General features: G+C 43.0%; 1 protein-coding gene across 2 annotated transcripts in view; it reads left to right on the top strand.

Moving 5' to 3' along the window:
• The window catches only part of PIEZO2 (piezo type mechanosensitive ion channel component 2), a 490,353-nt gene extending 475,108 nt beyond the window's left edge, over positions 1–15,245 (top strand). For both annotated transcript variants that reach the window (XM_037806169.1, XM_037806170.1), the window contains 7 exons: positions 4,900–5,088; positions 5,470–5,562; positions 6,826–6,998; positions 7,779–7,907; positions 9,665–9,744; positions 12,472–12,655; positions 13,721–15,245. In XM_037806169.1, the coding sequence (XP_037662097.1) occupies positions 4,900–5,088; positions 5,470–5,562; positions 6,826–6,998; positions 7,779–7,907; positions 9,665–9,744; positions 12,472–12,655; positions 13,721–13,973 (1,101 nt within the window). In that variant the 3' untranslated portion in view covers positions 13,974–15,245. The remainder of the gene's footprint in view (positions 1–4,899; positions 5,089–5,469; positions 5,563–6,825; positions 6,999–7,778; positions 7,908–9,664; positions 9,745–12,471; positions 12,656–13,720) is intronic.
• The last annotated feature ends 4,133 nt before the right edge of the window (positions 15,246–19,378 follow it).

The following is a 19,378-nucleotide window of genomic DNA, read 5'->3' on the forward strand; positions in this document are numbered from 1 at the left end:
CACCATGTGTGCCCAAGGCTTGCCTGAACACTATAGTCTAGGTACCTCACCATATGTGTTGATGAGATCAATGATTTAAAAAAAAAAATACAGAAGGGATGGTTTCATCAAACATGCATCGCCATGCCCCTTTGTCCCATCCGTGGCTATCTTCAACAGATAAACCTATTGTTTTAGTTTTCCAGGCTGCTTTGACAAATACCACACAATGGGTTGACTTAACAACAGGAATTTATCATGTCATGTTTGGGAAGTCCAAAATGAAGGTATCAGCGGGGCTTGCTTTTTCCACAAAACCTGTGGATTTCTGGTGCTGGCTTGCTGCAGTTCTTGGGGTTCCTTGGCTCACATCTCTGCCTCCAGTCACGTGGTGAGGTCTTTCTCCTTGTGTCTGCTCTTCCAGTTTCCACTGACTTTCTGCTTCTTCCTGTGGGTCTTCTCTAATTTCTGGCTTTGGTTTTTTCTCTTTATAAGGCCTCCAGCAATAGGGATTAAGATCCACCTCATTCAACTAGTTCACACCCACAACTAGTTCACACCCACAAGACTGTGGATTAAGATTAAAACATGTCTAAATTGTAGTACATAATCCAATCTACACCATCATTCCTGGCCTATCTGTCTGGGACTTAAGCTACTGTTTTTCCTAATTTACCCTCTATACTACCCTTCTATCCCCATTTATTCATTCTTTCCACATTTTTAGGCCTAGAGAGAGAAATTAAATTCAGGGCATTCTCTACATGACCAGTACACAGAGTTTGAGATCTATGAACACCAAGCATAGATGCTGTATCTTATATTCATGAGGTCACTGGTGATCTTGGAAATACCAGCTTCCAAAGCACAAAGGAGGCCACCCTGCAGACTGCAGGGTGTTTAGGAGCAGGTGGGGAGGCAACATCTTGGAGGGACCAAGCACAGGCAAGGGAAAGAAGAGAGAGAGAATCCATTCAGAGAGAGGCAAGTCAGGAGGATAACTCCAGAATGGAGAAGATCTGAACCGCTCTGTAGATGGTAAGGAAAGACCGAGTAGAAAAGAGGATAGTGAAAATTCTGGTAGCAGAGCCACAGAAGAAGATCTGGGTAGGAGTCTAGGGAGAGTAGGATGAGACGCACAGATGAACAAGTTCACAGCAGCAAAGAGGAGGGTTCATCCTGCAGAACAATGGAGAAAGACAGACAGTGAACATATTCATGCCTGATGACCTGTCTTTCCATAATGTGGGTGAGGTTGTCTGCCAAGAGCATGGCTGAGAGGTGGTGCTGTGGTGTTCAGAGCCTAGCCAAAGCACCCCAGGGGCCTGGCTGCTACCAGATCACCTGGTTGAAAGAGAGGGTGGCTCTGGAGAGCCATTTTCTGAATCAGCACCCACTAACACTGCCATGGCTCTGCCCCTCGTGGACCCAGGACCACATTCATGAGAAAAGCCACAGCTACCCCCTTCATCAGCTCACAGCATGCCTTCCAGTGCCTTTGAATCAACAGGTGACAGCATTCCTACCACTCACTCTCTCTGAGGCAGCTTTCTTCCCCATGAAGGACAGGGTAGTTCTGACTGAGAATATTAGGCACTCCTGCCAGACATAAGATTTGAAATTACCTTCCTATTTTATTTTCAAAAAATGAAAAGCCTCATTCTAATGTCTCACCTGTCCTTCAATACATATTTGTATTTTATTCTAAGTTGCTGGTTATTTCAAAATATTTGAAATATTCATGGTGAGCTGAGCCTTCCTGAGAAGCATAGATGTGTATGAGGTGAATGTCGAAGTTACTGGCACGAGTTATTACTGCATCTCATCAGAGACTGAAACCTTACAAATGACCATCCCTTGGCTAGTATGAAGCTCCATTCAAAGTAACTTTTCTTGGGGACTAAGTTCATATCAAGCTTATGCTCCTGGGGGCTTTGGAATTTGGTGGAACAATTTCCTGAAAGGTATGAGTATGCACTCCCAAAAATATTTGACAATGATTTCTGTGCAGCCACTTCTCCCAGAACTTTAGGGACCTGATTGGAGGTGTCTTTGAGGGTCAAATGAAAAAGCGGGTGAAGACTTGGTGTTCCAGTTTGCTAATGCTGCCATTATGCAAAATACCAGAAATGGATTGGCTTTTATAAAGGGGGATTATTTGGTTACAAATTTGTAGTCCAAAGGCCATAAAAGTATCCAAACTAAGACAAGAGAATACCCTCAGTGAAGAATGGCCGATGGCATCTGCAACACTTCTGTCAGCTGGGAAAGGCACGGGGCTGGCATCTTCTGGTCCATTGCTCCTGGGTTGTGTTGCTTTCAACTTCTGATTCCAGTGGCTTTCTTTCTAAGCATCTGGGAGTCCTCTCTTAACTTCTCTGGGGAAAACGCTAGGCTTCATCTCTTAGCTTAGCATCTCCAAACATCCTTCTGTCCGTATCTGCAAGCATCTTTAAGCATCAGCAAGCATCTAGGGTCTGTGTCAGCTCTTAGCTTCTCTCTTACAGACACCAGTGAACTAGTCAAGATCCACCCTGAGTGGGTGGGGTCCACACCTCCATGGAAATAATCCAATTAAAGGTTCCACCCTAATCAACAGACTAATCAATCTGCCCCCACAAGATTGCATTAAAAAATATGGCTTTTGTGGGAGACATAATAGATTCAAACTGGCACACTTGGGTTACTTAGGAAAGGGGTGGTAGAGTTGCTCAGGACAAGAAATTTGACAATCTCCTTGAAAAGCAGGTGGGAATGTCATCTCAAAATTAAGGGGAGGACAAAAGAGTATTTTCTCTGTTGTCCCCTGTGACATGCATGACAAGTGAGTGGGGTGAGTGAAAAGAACAGAAGGAGAAGGTTCTGGGTCCTCCAAGATGAGAGCCTCAGAGACCTGGCTTTCAGGAAAGGAACTGTTAGGGTCCCATTTCAGGCAGAAGAGACCAAAATGCTCTTGGCAGAGAGAGGCTAAATCTCCTTTAACTCACAACTTCTTCATTGTTTAATGCCAGAGTGCTCTAGGGAGCAGGATGAGTGGCAAATGGTCTAAACATGCCTTGTTGAGAAAATAGTAAAAAAAAAAAAAAAAAAACGCAAAACTATGTTTTGGTGTATGTACATGTAGTATACATGTGGATATATATTTCAACCACTAGGCTTTAGTTTTTCCTTTCAAAATATAAAATTATGCTCAACAGTATCAAATTCCATGCAGAGATGTCAAAATCCACCTCTGCTTCCTGAACGCCATGCAGTTTGCACAGTGCTGAAACATTTGGAAGTACTTCTCTGGTATGTGCTGATGGATGGGACTCTCCATGCTGGCTCAGAGCCATCCTCTGGTCAAGCTCATATTCTCCCATTTCCACGACCAACCCAGGCTGTTACCAACTGTCAAGGCCTTTGAAGCCATCTTGGCAGTGTCCTTAAAGGTTCTCAAGGGTGTCCACACTGACTCCCAGGCCTCTGTCCTGGTTTGTACCATGTGGCTCATGTGGCTTGGTGTCTACAGGTAGAAGTTACATCAGTTGTTCTTATCCTGCTTTATCTCAATGAACTGACCCTCCTGAGGGAGTGTGAAACGGAAGAGAAATGGTAACATTGGGTTGGAGAGTTTGGGGGCATCCCCTGTGTTATAAATGTAGCACAAACTGAAGGGTAATCCTGAAAGAAAATAAAAATATGCAGAAGAGCAACATTTAATCAAAGATTTTTAATACCAGAGAGCATATCTTCCTATAACCACTGAGTACAGTGCTTCGTGGATCCTTCAAAAATATTCATGAAAGTAACCGGAAGTGACTCAAGCCTCACTGCCCGTTGGTTCTGGGGACAGGGCAGGTCTCTCCCTGAGACCCACAGACCCAACCCCTGACAACCACCAACCCACTCAGACACAGCACCCAAGCCAGAGACCACAATGACCCACTGGAGCCTAGAGCTGGTTCTTCCAGATCATAAGAATCTTATTTTAGTTCTTGAACGCCATTATCTTTGACAACCTGTATCATAAATGAAATTAAAAATAATGTTTCCCACCATCCAAAGGGGAGAAGGGTCAGTTGAACTGCACAGATTTTGAGAACTTAGAAATATGAAGTAATATCTCTTTTTCCTACATGACCCCTTCAAACCAGACGGTTGATCCATTGGTGCATGAGCTCATTACCAACAAAACCCCAGACTTAGTTTCCTTAGTTACATAATACCACAAACAGGGTGGCTTAAACCAGCAGAAATTTGTTGTCTCACAGTCCGGGAAGTCAGAGGTCTGAAACCAAGGTGTCAGCTGGGCCATGCCCCCTCCAAAGACTCCAGGAGAGAGTCTATTTTTATGCCACTCTCCTGTTGGTAGCTGGCAATCCTTGGGGTTACTTGGGTTGTGGCATAACTCAGTCTCTGCCTCCATTGTCACATGGCATCTTCTCTGTCTGTCTCCTCTCCTTTTCTTGTAGGACCTCAGTCATATTGGATTAGGGGCTCACCATACTCCACCATGACCCATCTTAACTAATTCCATCTGTAACAGCCCTGTTTTCAAATAAGGTCACATTCAGAGATACTAGGGGTTAGAGCTTTAACGTATCTTTTTGGGGGACACGATTCAGTCCATGACACCCACAAGAAAATTTTGAGGAAAAGCCGGTCAGGGAGCATTGGTCCCACCATGGCAATCACCTTCAATGGGTTATGAGTCCCCAACAGTTTACAAAGCACTTTCACTTTCAGGTTCACTGCCTCACTTCATTCCAAGGTTGGGACACACCTGCTAGCCCCATTTCAGAGCAAGCCAAGTCAAATTGGGACTAGATCCAATTTCCAGACACCTCGTGAAGAGCTCTTGCCCCTTCTCCACAGCCTGCTTCTCTCTGGGACACCTGCTGCTCAGCAGTGAGCCTCATTTGAATGCTTCTCTTGCAGAGATATCCTCAGCCCCGGGGACAGAAGAAGAAGAAAGTAGTCAAGTATGGCATGGGAGGCATGATTATTGTCCTGCTGATCTGCATAGTCTGGTTTCCTCTTCTCTTCATGTCTTTGATCAAATCCGTCGCGGGGGTTATCAACCAGCCCCTGGACGTCTCTGTCACCGTCACCCTGGGAGGGTATCAGGTAAGGCATCCTCGGTTTCACTGTGTCCTTCCTCTAGGTTTCACCGACCTACAGGCACCCTAACTAACTCACTTCTCTTTGATGATAACCACCTACAGGATAAGCAGTTGTGTTTTGCGCATCCTATTGTTCTAAGTTTTGACTTTTCGACAGAGATGTGACCTATTAAATAAAGCTCAGAAGACAGTAAAAGAATAATTCTGTTCTGGTTTTGAGCACAGGGATAACCACTTCCAGTAGAGATCTTTTAGGCCAATTGCCTAATTGCCTAATTTTAGGGTAATCAGTGGACAATACACCATGTTAACACTTTTCTCTTGACGCAGGATGCCAAGAAGACTTTGGCAATGTTGACAATACTATGTGCCTTTGTTTTTTCAGCCCATTTTCACAATGAGTGCCCAACAAAGCCAGTTGAAAGTCATGAACCAGTCAAAGTTTCAAGCTTTTCTGCATTCTTTTTCTAAGGACACTGTAAGTAAATGCATGTAGTAGATCTCTCTTGAAGACCTCTCATCTAGGTGAGCTGTCTGGATGTCATATCACTTGATACTTTGCCATGGCCTAGTGGTGGTGGGAAGGAAGACTTTTCAGGGAGTCTCAGTTATATACAGCAGATTCTTGGCCACTGGCCTGTTTGATAATCTAAGAAGTTATTTCTGTACTACTGGACTTAAGTGTGAATCAGCGTAATTTTAATTCAGAATATTTTAGTGCAAACTCAACCAATATTGATCCCTTTGACCACTAGCAGGTATACACTGAGGATCTACCTTACAGAAGTAATCAAACAAATGGGAAAAACTATATGTAGGTACTTGTTTATTAAAGCATACTCTCTATTAATGAAAACTGGAAGCCACTTGGGGCTCAATAAATAAGGAGTGGTTGAGTAAATGATGACAGTTGTAGTAAATGAGGCTCATTATCACTGGCTACCTAGAGTGGTCATATGGTAGGAGAAAGGGACTTCCACTTTTTTATTGATACTCTATGTTGTCTGAATATTTTTCCAAACAGCCTCATTTGTAATAAAAGATAATCATTACATAGCCTGTAAATAACATAACAATTAAAGATAAAACATAAATGAAAAGTGATATAGAATATGTTTATACATCATTTTAAATGATCTAAAAGAAGAAATATTTTTATTTTTTTGGAGGTGTAAGTTGTGTGTGATGTTACCCTTTTCACTCTGCTTCAAACTCTTAATAATATGAATACATGATTTTCAAAATTAAAATTTGTTTTAACAAGTGATGCTTTTCCATTTAAAGAAAGCAATTAGGCAAATGGACATTTTTCTCTTTTGTAAAATGATCAGCCTAAAATGCACACTGTCAAAAGTAATCTTGAAGGATGCGGCGTGATGAGGATGGGGCTGGGTGTCCTGGGTAGATTCAATTTTGTCTTTCTCATGAAAAGGAGTTTCCCTGATAGTTAATAAATGTCCTTCTTAGTGGGAAGGAAAAGTGACACTGAAGTCTCTTCTTTTTCTTCATTGTTTGATGAGAATGCTTCCATAACGGGGCAGTGTGACTGGGATTCACACGTACCTTTGGGTAAAGAAGCAGTTAGCGCAGTGGAATACTCAAGACAATCAACAATGCAATTTTTCCTTTCATAGGAAGAAATCCTCTCCATACAGTCAGTTGAAAGGAAGAGTAATTGCTTTCCTTATAAGCATCACCGTGTCTATGATCTATTTCTGCACGTGTATTTGTGTGTATCCAGGGTGCTATGCAATTTCTGGAAAATTATGAAAAAGAAGACATAACAGTAGCAGAACTGGAAGGGAACTCAAATTCTTTGTGGACCATCAGCCCTCCCAGTAAGCAGAAAATGATACACGAACTCACGGACCCCAATAGTAGCTTCTCTGTTGTTTTTTCCTGGAGTATTCAGAGGTAGTTACTATATTTCCGTGCATAATTTCCCCCTTTCCCTAATGCAGACTCAGGGTGGAGGGTGGAAGGGATGAATGCATAGAGAAATTAGATTAATAGGGACCTTCTTGATCATTTCACCCTTGGGAACGTCCATTCAGTGTTACAGCTGACATTTTTGTTCATTAAAAAATGAGTGGCCCGGTAATCCTTGACAAAGCTAAAAGGAGCTAAGAACATCTTAGTTTTCCTTTCTTCTACTAATTTCAGTTTTTAAAGGAAGCTGGCAGAGTGTTTGCAGAGCAAGAGAGAGAGGTATAGAGAAAAGGAGGAGGGGCATAATGTAGAAAATAAAAGCATCTGCCCTTTTCTTTGAAAAACTACCAATGAACAAAACAAAACAACAACAACAAAATTAACAAACCTTCGATTGAACATTCTTTTTAAAAGCCTGTCAGGCTCCATAGAGATTAACATCCTTGGGTAGATTTAAAAGACTGTTTCTGAAATTGATATTAGAGCATTAAGACTGCTTTCCCTCTGGGCCAGCAGACTGCCTCTTGACTTCCAACTCTGCTTTAAAGGTGTTTGTGGTCTCCCCAGGTTTTATCAAATTGGTTGTTTAAGAAAGAGGACATAAAGTTGAGGTGGACAGAAAGGTCTGGGGTAGACAATTGTGGGCCCAATCAAACTTGGTGAGATTTAAAAAATTAAGAGTGAAGTGAGTTTTTAAATGTCTCTTCCAGACTTCTGAATAAGCACCTACATTGATCTTGTTTGTGTGTGTTTTTTCCTTCACAGAAACATGAGTCTGGGTGCAAAAGCCGAAATAGCAACAGATAAGCTTTCTTTTCCTCTTAAAAATAATACGCGAGAGAGTATAGCCAGAATGATAGCTGGCAACAACACTGAAAGCTCTAAAACACCAGTGTAAGTTTACTTTTCCTATTAATAACGTTTTGATAGGTACATGCCATTGGTACAAAATCTCCATCGACAAATCCATATGTGCAAGAAATGCAACTTTTTTCATTCTTCTATAACCCAACTGGATTTCAATTTGGAGGCCCCATTTTGCTTCTCTCCACTTTCCCTGAGGTTATGTCCCAGCTTTGGTTGAGGGTGGCTGGGGGTGCTTACATGGTGCCAAGGCTTCAGGGAGACAGCCTGTCCTGGGTAAGTCTATCCTGGTGGGCCTCCATCAAGACATACGTCAGTCCCCCAGGGACTTGGACATCGGTCCACGCCACAATGCTTCCAGGTCTAGCTTCCACTCTCAGCCATCTAGGTCCCATTCCCGGGCTCACTGGAAGTGAGCATAGTGAAGCCAATGCCATTTGCAGGTATGGGGGCCCTGGGAGGCTCTCATGGTCTCTTTCCAAGCAGAGTATGTGACCCATAGGACTCCATCCCTCCTGCACCCAGAATCTCAGGGTTCTCCTTGACAACCAGACCCAATACTGCTCTGAAGCAGTCTCAGCTTTTGTTATTCGTGTCAGCCCCCTCATCTTGGATGCCTACTTCACCATCCACCCTTAGACAGAGGAGGCAGGCTCACGATATCTTCCTAGGTGCCCACCTGTGTCTCAGCTGCTTCTCTACTCCTCAGTCTGTCTGCCATGCCCAAGAATATGATCTTGTCTCCAGGTAGCAAACCATGCTCTTATTGGATCGTCATCACCAAAAGGCGAAAAAGACCCAAGGAGGCCCTTTTTCTATAATACTCCTGCCCTTGGGTCACTGGATGCCTGGCTGACTGAATGGAGACCGGGGTAGGAAAGAGTAAAAGGAAATTTGGGGGGAAAACTCCATCTCAAAATATTATCCTGCCCTATAACTACTCCACTTCAAACAATCCAAGCTGGGTTGTTTAGGTTCCAAAAGAACAAGCAAGATAAAAAAAAATGATATTGGTCTAAGTGGACTATTCCAGCCACCCACCAGCCTTTCCCCCAGTTTTGTCATCCAGTCTTCCCAGGCCCCATTTTAATGTGTTGGATATCTGTCCTTAGAAATGTTCCACGGTTAAGATGTCCTTTATTAGTCATTAAATTCATCACTTTTATTCATCACTAAAGTTGGGAGGACCCTTAAAGATCGTCAAATCCTCTCCCATCATTTCTCAGATAAGAAAACAGACCTAGAAAGGTGAAATCCCTATCTCAAGGTCAAGGTCAAGGTCATGGCCGTTAGCGCCAGAAGGAAGATGAGGTCAGGTCAGCAGTTCTCTGCTCATCCCTCATTCCTTTCACCAGATCATGAAGAACATTTGATTTTATATATACATATTATACATTTTAAATGCTAAAAGTTAAATTAGAATAGTGCTCAGTGCTGTAGATAAGCACTATAGGACCCCAGCAAGAATGACAACCCTTGGCTTCACAAAAGGTCACAGACATGGGGACATAATTCCAGACGTATGTTAGCCTTTAGTTAGCTGGTCTGCCAGGTTTGCACGCATATCTGGGGAGGCCGATTGCCTGGTGAATTTGTTCATAATCAGATAATTCTGATTATGATGACAAACCATAAATTATGATGTCTACACACATTGTTTAGCTATATGAAGACTTTCCTCATTATTTGTTTGATACAAGGTCAAAATCAGCAAAAAAAGGAATTCAAATTTTGGGTGGGTAAAACAACTAAACCTTAATTATATCTCTCTTTTTCTCCATGCACAGGACTATTGAAAGGATCTACCCATATTATGTGAAAGCACCTAGTGATTCTAACTCAAAACCTATAAAGCAACTACTGTCTGGTAAGGACGAAAAGGCATTGTTCCAGTACTTGTTTAATCATACTTTTATTCGATTCCCACAGCTTGTGTCCCCAGCCTTTATCAAGCTGCTTTCTGGTTGCCCTTCCCTGTTTGGCATGTCTTGAAGGAAGATAAAGTCCCCTTGGCCTTCATGAGTCAGAAGGAACCATTTGCTCCCTCAGCAGCCCGAATCTTCACTTTCTTTCTTTTATTGATGTAGAACCTGATTGACATAAATCCACATTTAGAGACTTACATTACTACTGTTTACTTGTTTCTATTGTCAACCGTACTTTTTGCAGCGTGAAACATGACAAGCCCTCCCAATAAGAACAAGAAGCAGAGGCATGAAATGACTGAATCAGCCCAGGGGTTATTCATGACCAACAGAAGTGCTCTGATGACTTTATTTTTCCAGTGCAACAGTAGATGGTAGTAAATGAACCCTTTTGGATTCTCTTCGATGTTCAACAACTGTTTGACTTAATCAGTTGCTGGGCCAGCAGTGGGCGTAGCCATTTGATAAAGGGCAGATTACAAGGCAGCTGTCCAATGCATGTTCATTACAAACATTCCCCAACCTGGTCATCTGCTGCGTGCCGGGCAGTAGGCTAGATGCTGGAGACTAGGCTCTGTGCTGCTCGCAGGTGAGACAGAAAGATGGAGGTGTAAATAAACAGTTCTAATACCACATGGAGACTGCCAGAGCAGAGGACTGATCGGGGGGCTTCGAAGATGAGCCCAAAGCTGGGCTCCATAACCCACCTCCTTTTCTTCCCCAACAATAAATAAGTACATCTTGCAAGGTCATTGCAAGATGCATGAGAAATTGGTATTTCTTTCTCATTAAGAAATAGTTCTAGAAAGGGTTTTGTCTGCAAGTCAGTCATTCCCAGGAAACTGTCCTGGGATCTGCACACTCGGCCTGGCTGCTTTGGCTCAGAAAACACTCTTCTCCTTGACTTCTGGAGAGCAGCAGTGCCATCCGGGGGCATCCTGAGCATCCTTCCTCTACTTTGCAGATGTCTCTGTCTTACCTCTCCCTTCCACCTCCCCTCAGGTTCCAAGAAACGGCAGGTCTCTCCTTTCCAAGGTCAGCCGCTCCTTGGGCCTCAGTCTCAGACCCTACCGCACTCAGTCTTGTAGCCTCCCATTATCCCTCTCTTCTCCCTCTCTAGTCTCACCACAATGGCTTCTCCACCTGTGAGTGATGCAAGGCCAAGCCTATGAGCTCTTGCTCCCCACGCCAGCTGGCCCTCACTGCTCTGAGGCTCTGAGATCCTCCCACAATAACAGCTTATATGGTGAGCTCCACTGAGTTCTTTCCAATCTTCAGCACAAGGTGTATTTAGCCTAAACTGTCACCACTTTACAGGTGAGGAAACTGAGGTTCAGCATTAAATACTCAGCCAAGGTCATATGACTAGTATACGGTAGAACTAGATCTGAACCTGGGTCTCTCTCGGCCCAGGGCTAGTTTTTCCTTTACAGCTCTCTCTGGACTTGAGAACCAAAGTTCCTCCTCTTCTTGAGTGTTCCAGTGGGCCCTTGGATCCTTGGCAGGGTCTTGAGCTTTACCGGTATCCTGACTTTAGGTTCGTCCCTCTTCTTCACTCATCAGTCCATCCACCCAACAGACAACCGATTGCCAGGCACTTTCCTGGACTCCTACCTAGAAATTTAGCATGCAGTAATGCTGACACAGTCCCTACCCTCGTGGAGTTTACAGAATCATCTTTGAGAGGGAGTGTCATACCCATTGCAGGACATTTAACCTCCTCGTCGCCCATGAACCAAGTGCCAGGAGAGCTTGTGGTGAACTTCCAGTGGAGCTATGAAGGAAGGCCTTAAGAGCAGGTGACCAAGAGGCAGAGGCTCACTCACCCTAACGTGAGGGGTCAGGAGAACATCCTTGTGGAAGTGAGTTTAAACCTGGCCCTAAAAATCACTAAGCCAAGCCAAGTGGTGGGAGCAGAGTATAAATTAATTCCTGGTATCTGAAAAGCATATACCAATACCCCAACATCCCTGTTAGGAATCCCTATCCTACAGTGTAACTCCTGGTTCCACCCACCTTTTGGGGGCTTCTCAGCCCCAAGTCCCCAGCAGGATGTCGGGAATGCTGGAGCCACACCACCCCCAGCACTGCTTCCCTCTTTAGACACACTTGGGGTTGTTTCAGCATCCACCACTTCAACCTGATTTAGAAAGGCCTATGCAATGTAACCTTGTTTGTTTGCCCTATCTTTCACTATTCTCTTAGGTCCACCTTATGCGCCGACTAAAGGAATCATTGACTGTGCAGTATGGGTTTTCAGAATTTTGCAGAGCCTGATATCATCCGTCTTTCCTGAAAAGACCTCCTCTCCCCACCCCGTCTCCACCTGTCAAAGTTCTCACTTAGCCAAACTCCGCTCAAAAGCCATCTCCTCTGTGAAGCCGTCATGGGTCATCCCAACCAGAAGTGGTCTCCCCAAGCTAAGAGACCTGCCCATGCCCATCCTGGGGTGGTAGCCACAGGCCTGTGATGTCCCTGTGTCCATGGTCTTGCAAACCTATGGCCCGTCCTTCCTGTTCCATTCTTGTTGGTGACATGCCCATAGGTCCTTTGCATCCTGGAACCATATGCACTAAATACTAACCAGGTTCTGCCATCTGAGAACTGTTGGCATGTGTCACATTCTAAAATTCTCATGCTAACTTGATTTCATTTTTCTTCCCTTCCAGAAAATAATTTCATGAATATTACCATCATTTTGTCCAGAGACAATACAACTCAATCTGACAGTGAGTGGTGGGTTCTCAACCTGATTGGAAATAGAATATACAACCAGCATGCCCAGGCCTTGGAATTGGTGGTTTTCAATGACAAAGTCAGCCCTCCCAGTCTTGGGTTCCTCGCCGGCTATGGGTAAGGGCTCATTCTACAATCAATGGTTCCAAGGGCATACCCTATATTCCATAAAGGGGAGGATGGGAAGATAGGAAGCCTGTTATATTCTCAGTACGCTATGATTTTATAGCTGCAATATTATGCCCTTCATGTTAAAAAGTGGGAACCAGAGTCCCAAAGAGCTCGAATGCCTTGTTTGAGGCACTCTGTTAATGGCAGGGCCAGTTATTGACTTCTCTACCATATGCCTTTTCATAAAATTCAGTATTTAAATTTATAATTTATTTATAAATTATATAATTACATTATATAAATTTTATTTATGCTTCTATATAATTATAGTTATAATTATATGAATGCTATAGTTCTATATAATTGTAGTTATAATTATATAAATTTTATTTATAATTATATATAATTATGGTATTATAATTATTTGTTTATAATTCAGTGTTTACATTGCCTTCGGAAACTTAGCAGACAAAATCAATGATACCTCATAGTTTTGGAAGTTCCAGTGTTATCATATCACCACATTCTGATGCTTAAATCTGGAGACATACACATCCCCTACAGGACCCAAAAATACAGTTTTCCTAGAACTAACCTCATAAGAAAGTATTTTCCACCCTGAATTTTATTATAAAAATGAGCATCTATGAAAGATATTTATTACATTGAAAGATGTCCAAGACATATGATATTGCTAAAGTGAAAAGAGCTAGTTGCAGAAAGGCAGATTTAGTACAATTGCATTTCTACCAAATATACTACGCAGGTTATACATAAAATATATGCAGTAATATCAGCTTGCATTCATACATGAAGCTGTTATTGGTTATTTCCAGAATGTGAAATTTAAAAAGACTTTCATTTTTCAAGTCATACAGTTCTATAAAGTGTAAATTTTTTCAAAGAATATAAATTACCTTTTTAATCAGAAAAAAGTAAAATTTTTCACCCAAGGGAAAGCAGTTTAAGCTTTGATAAGCTAATATTATGTCTTCTGTGGAGTTTGAGGGGACAGGTTTTATCAACCATATTTAACTGCTAGATACACTCTCTACTTAAACTTTTTTTCAGGATCATGGGATTATATGCTTCCGTTGTCCTCGTAATTGGGAAATTTGTCCGTGAATTCTTCAGTGGGATTTCTCACTCCATCATGTTCGAGGAGCTTCCAAACGTGGATCGAATCTTGAAGCTCTGCACAGATATTTTTTTAGTTCGAGAGACCGGGGAGCTAGAACTCGAGGAGGACCTCTATGCCAAGTTGATATTCCTGTACCGCTCTCCAGAAACAATGATCAAGTGGACTAGAGAGAAGACAAACTGATTTAGGGCATGGACTGCACGTAAAGAGAGGAATTGAATTTTCAAAAAGAAAAAAAAAAAACAAAAGCAAAAAAAGCACAACATTCTCCTGTAGTTCGATGGAAACGGTTTCTCTTCTGACAAGTGGCCTTTTGGAAATAAAAGCCACCTCGCGCGTTTCAGCTCTGCTGAGGAAGTTACTTGTAATCCCGTTGCTCTGACGTCAGGGTCGCTTGCTTTGTGTTTTAGTCAAGGGCGTCTCGCAATGACTGACTTGAGTGAAGGAATCATTTGTGGGCCCCCTCCCTCAGAAGAGGGGGAAGAAGGAAAGACCACCCCGGTTACGTCTGACTCTGCCGGGAACCCCCAACCCCTTTCCTGAAGAGACACCGTGATGCAATACACAGCTGCCTGTCACTGGTGGTGACAAGGCTGTGATGGGAACTAAATGAGCCTTCTGCACACCCTAAAATATGAATCAGCAATAGGAGGCTGAAAACTCCTACCACATGTCCCTGGGGGAGAGAACAGGCAGCGTAAAGATCCATCAAGGAACCAGTAGGGGAATAAGCCTCATTCTAAGCAAAAATATATTAGTGATACTCTTACTGCCTTATCTTAAATGAAGACTGATAAGAAATCTTTCCATTAAACACCAGTGACTTCTCAGGAAAAAAAAAAACCAAAAGCAGCAAAATAAATCTGTGGACACCTGCTTTGTCGAGGTCCGCTGGAGGGCTCACCACAGTGATGGTGACTGTTCCACTTTCGAGTTATTTCTCCCCAGGAAATAGAGACTTGAGACAGGAGAGAAAACAAAGGGCCAATGCAGTCATATTTGGAGTACTTTGACTCTTTAATAACCGAGGCCATGGTTGCTGTTCCACCTTTCCCCAACCTTCAACACTCACTCTCCCATTTCGATGATTTAAGGCGAGGCTTTTTCCAGTATGTGACATTTTCCTTCCTGTTTTTCAGGTATACCAAAGAGTTTACATATTCCAATTCACATTTTTACATCTGAGACGGGTTTTTTAAGTTCATAATTATGAAAGAAATATGTATATTGAGCTCGGGGAAATAAAAAAAAATGGCCTTTTCTTAAATTATTAGTATTGGTAATACAAGCTCTTCATTAAATAACAATGTAGCATGACAAATTTATGATTGAAATGTAGTTTTCATTCCATATTAAAGTACAGTTTCTGAGAAGAATCATTGAATGGGCTAGAATATGTTGCAAAAAAAAAAAGTGACCCTGTGTAGTTTGGGTTCAGGGGTGACTTAAAATAAAACACATGTTGCAAAGTCATTTTAAGAATAGTGTTCATTCTGCTTTATTGCATGAAATGAGAGAAGTGACTTTTTAATAGCATGCACAAGCAGTTTTAAAAATTAACAGAGATGAAGAGTCCACTTCTTGTTGGTTTTATTGTTCTTTTTTTTCTCTCCTTCGGGTACTCTATATGAATAATGTAAGCAGGAAACAACAGATAAATTAATTTCCAAAGAGGAAGCTATTAGAGTGAATACAGAGCTTTGGAAAATAGCTGAGCTCACATAATGTTAAGTGCTGCCCAAGAATTATTGCACATTTGTTCATATACTGTGAAAGCCAACATACCTCAGTCCCTGCCGAAATAAACGGCTTCAATCATAGTAACAACAAACTCGAACCACTTAATGGAACTCTTTGGATGACATTCTGATTTCCCAGCAACAGGGAGAATCGTGCATATTTCTGGCTGCAAGTTCTTTCTTTAAAAAAAAAAAAAAGTCCACACAAGAAATTTCCAAGCGGCACATCATAAATAACAGTTTTAGAAAAGAGTAGAAAAAATGCTCATGAAATGCAAGTGTGAAAGTGGAAGGACACCAGGATAGGAATATTCCTCAAGAAATTAATTTCCAGGATTCTTAAAAAAGCCTCCAAGTGTGTCTGAGGGGAAAATGTAGATAGAAAGCTTACTGGCCCGAGAGAGCACTCGTTTTAGAGGCTATGCTAGTGTGACAATGGCAGAGGGAATGGGACAACCTGCTCTCTGGGCCTGGCTGGGCCACTGTGGGGAAGGAGATCCCCCAGCCAAGAAGGTCACTGCCCCTCTCCAGGCCTCACCTCTCTGACAACATGAAACAAGTGTCCAACTTTCACCAGCAACATCCTGGGCCTCCAAGGAGAGTGTCCCCTGACCATGTAGCTGCCCCTTGGACAACGACTGCTGCCGTCTTGGATTGGGTTCTCTGGAAATGGACTCTGAAGTGGAGGGTTGCAGGAGGCTGTTTCGGGGTGTGCTCTCAGGGGTTACCTGGTCAGTGAGGAAGGCAGCAGGAGCAGGGAGAGGCTACCCTGAAGCACCACCACAGCCGAGCTTCCAGTCAGGGCAGCTTGGGAGCTGGGCGTGCCCAATTGCTGTCCCAAGCTGAGGCAGGCCTTGAGCCTGTGGCCCCCATCTTAGTCTCAGTGAGTCAGTGCCATGGGCCACCCCGAGAGGAGCGTCACTTTGGGTGAGACAGGTTCCTGTGCTGATGGTAATTCCCATGGAGGCTGGAGCTGTGTGGGGTACAAGCTTGGTCCTGAGGAGGTAGCCAAGTGGGTGGCCGTATCCAGCCACTCAGAGCCACTCAGGCCTTATAACTAGATTGTGAGGGGTCCTTTCCCTCATGAGAGAGGAGTAAAATGAAATGACCCACATCCCCCGCTGCTGCAGCTGGCTTCCAGGCCAAGCACAACACTCAATAGCCATTCCCTCCATGACCTGTTCTCTTAACAGGCACCAAGGCAACCCAAGGATCTGATACCCTGGTGACCAAGTCCTACCCACTCATGGCTCCTCATTAAAACCAGGCAGGGGAGCACCCTGAAGCACCCCCGTGACCCCTGCCCCTCCAAATACCAGCGGTCTCCTCTTTCTGGACACCTGGGCCAATGTACTCTGTCAGTGTGGTGACATCTCCTTTCCCTGCCCAATGTGTCATATTTATTCACTCTTCTTGTCCTTCTCTTTTCCTGTCCCTTCTGGAATATTTTGTTTTTTATGCTGATTTCTTCCTGAATTCCAGCACTTTATCTCAGAGTTCTCTGATTCCAATTCATATTGCTCTTTTGTGTCTTCTATTATTTTCTTAACTTATTTTAGCTCACTTTGGAATATTGGTGTTCCCATTTGCTAATGCTGCCGTCATGCAAAACACCAGAAATGGATTGACTTTTAATAAGGAGGTTTATTTGGTTACAAAGTTAGGGTTCTACATCCATGCATATCCAAACACAGGCATCAAAAGCAGGGTACCTTCACTGAAGAGCACAATGGTGTCTGGAAAAACTCTTTTAGCTGGGAAGGCAGGTGGCTGGTGTCTGCTTGCTCCTAGCTTGCATTTCAAAATGGCGTTCTCCAAAAGGTCTCTCTAAGCTGCAGCAGCTCTGAGGTTCTGTCTGTAAGCTTTTTTTTAGGGCCCTGGTAAACTAAATCAAGACCATGCTGAATGGTTGGGGCCACACCTCCATGGAGATAATCTAATCAAAAGTGTTATGAAACAGTTGGATGGGTCACATTTCCATGGAAACAACCTAATCCAAAGATTCCAATTTAATCAGCATTAATACGTCTGCCCCCACAAGATTGCATTAAAGAACATGATGTCTTGGAGGACATAATACATCCAAACCAGCACAATTGGATTCTGACTTTCATCCATTTGGGGACATATCATTCTGGCATACTTATATTATCTCCACATACTTGATCATGCTCTTTATTCTTATTTTATTACTAATAAGAAATTTGCACTGAGCTTAAACACAGCCTTTTTCTGTGGCTCCTGATTGTGACTTGGGCTCTCCTGGACTTTGCAGAGACAGATGGGGTGGGGCTCTGGAGCTGCCTTTCTTGTTTTGATGTGTTGAGAAACGCAGCCTTCTTTCCCCTCCATTCCCAGAGGCTCCCCTCCTTCCAGGGCCTTATCCTGGGAGGGGATTCCAGTGGGGGAGTGTAGAGTCCCCAGGGCCCACCCTGGCCCCACACTTGCAGACCCTCCAGGTATTCCTGGCCCCACTGCTGATGGGAATGTGCAAACCTCCTGCCAGCTTCCCAGGTGGAGCTGTCTCCTGGTTCCTTTGCTTCGCTCTTCTTCCCCCTGCACAGGTGCTGCCACCACACACGTCTCTCAGCTGTCACAGATTCCGGGTGGCCCTGGGTGCCCTAGCTCTCATCTGCTGATTTCTTGAGGGGATGGGGAAAGGATAGGAGGTGACTGAGGAAGCATCAGCCACCAGGCTCCACCACCTTAAACAGCCGGAAATCCTCCAGGCACAATCTCGGTGCAGCATTTCGCAAGGGAAAAACACACTGATTTCACACTTAGAGATAACAGTTTTAAATCACATTAACCAATTATTTGGAGTGAAAGTGGTTTTGTACAATTAGTAGGCCCAAATGATTGATACTCTGGGTCTACGTTGTTTTGAGTGAGAGATATTTATTTTAATGAAGCAATCTTTTTAATCAAAGTATTTTTTTTTAAGTTCTAGGCATCTGGTTGTATTCTCACATATTTTTATTGGTCAAATTTTCATATTTTTGTCTATTTTATGGATATTTTCAAAGAAGGTTTGGTGATCGTCTTTATGGTTCATTGCTTTCTAGTTTATAAATTTTTGCTACTATCGTTCTTATTTCTTTTTTATGTCTTTGTGTTACTGTGTATACTTTTTCTGACTTCTTGAGTTGGATAAATAGCTCATTATTTTTCTTTTCTAATATAAGCATTTAAGGATATATGCAGGGAGGGCATCCTAAATCAGAAGCGTACATGCTCCAAACTTGCAGAAATCAGCATTTGAAAGTTTAATTGCTTCAGTATCCTCTTGACTCCCTTGGTTTTGTGAATTTTGAATATTACATGCTAATATGTATTTGTGTGTGGAGGTTTCTGGCTGGCTTGGTAGAGAAGGTCCTCTGCTTGTCCACTTCACTTGCCTGCTCTGTCTCCAGTAGACTTTTGATTGAGGGATCAGGGAAAAAGTGTCCTGAAGCCATCAAAACTCTGTTCTTTGGGTGATCTTCAAATGCCATTCTCTCAGTTGCTGAGGCTCAGCTTTTGCAAACGTTGCAAATTGACTAGAACCACTAGCACAAGACAGTGGTCATTTTGAATGCCAGGAAGAAAGATATTAGCACTGTAATTTTTTAATTTATTATCCTTTACAATGTTGCCTTCTGTAAATGTGTAGGATTTATACTTCCAAAATCATTAACATTTAAATATGCATTGAGACTTTGGGGATCCCATGTTTTCTTCTGCATAAGACTAGGTTATAGACCAGAAGTGCAGCATGTAGTGTTTTCGTAGTAATCCAGAAGATAGGCACACATCAAAAGTGTGGTCAGAGATGGTGAAGACAGAGGAGGGAAGCCCTTGGGGCTTCTG

The sequence above is a fragment of the Choloepus didactylus genome, chromosome 16 (assembly GCF_015220235.1).
Source record: "Choloepus didactylus isolate mChoDid1 chromosome 16, mChoDid1.pri, whole genome shotgun sequence".
NCBI classification, from domain to species: Eukaryota; Metazoa; Chordata; class Mammalia; order Pilosa; family Megalonychidae; genus Choloepus; species Choloepus didactylus.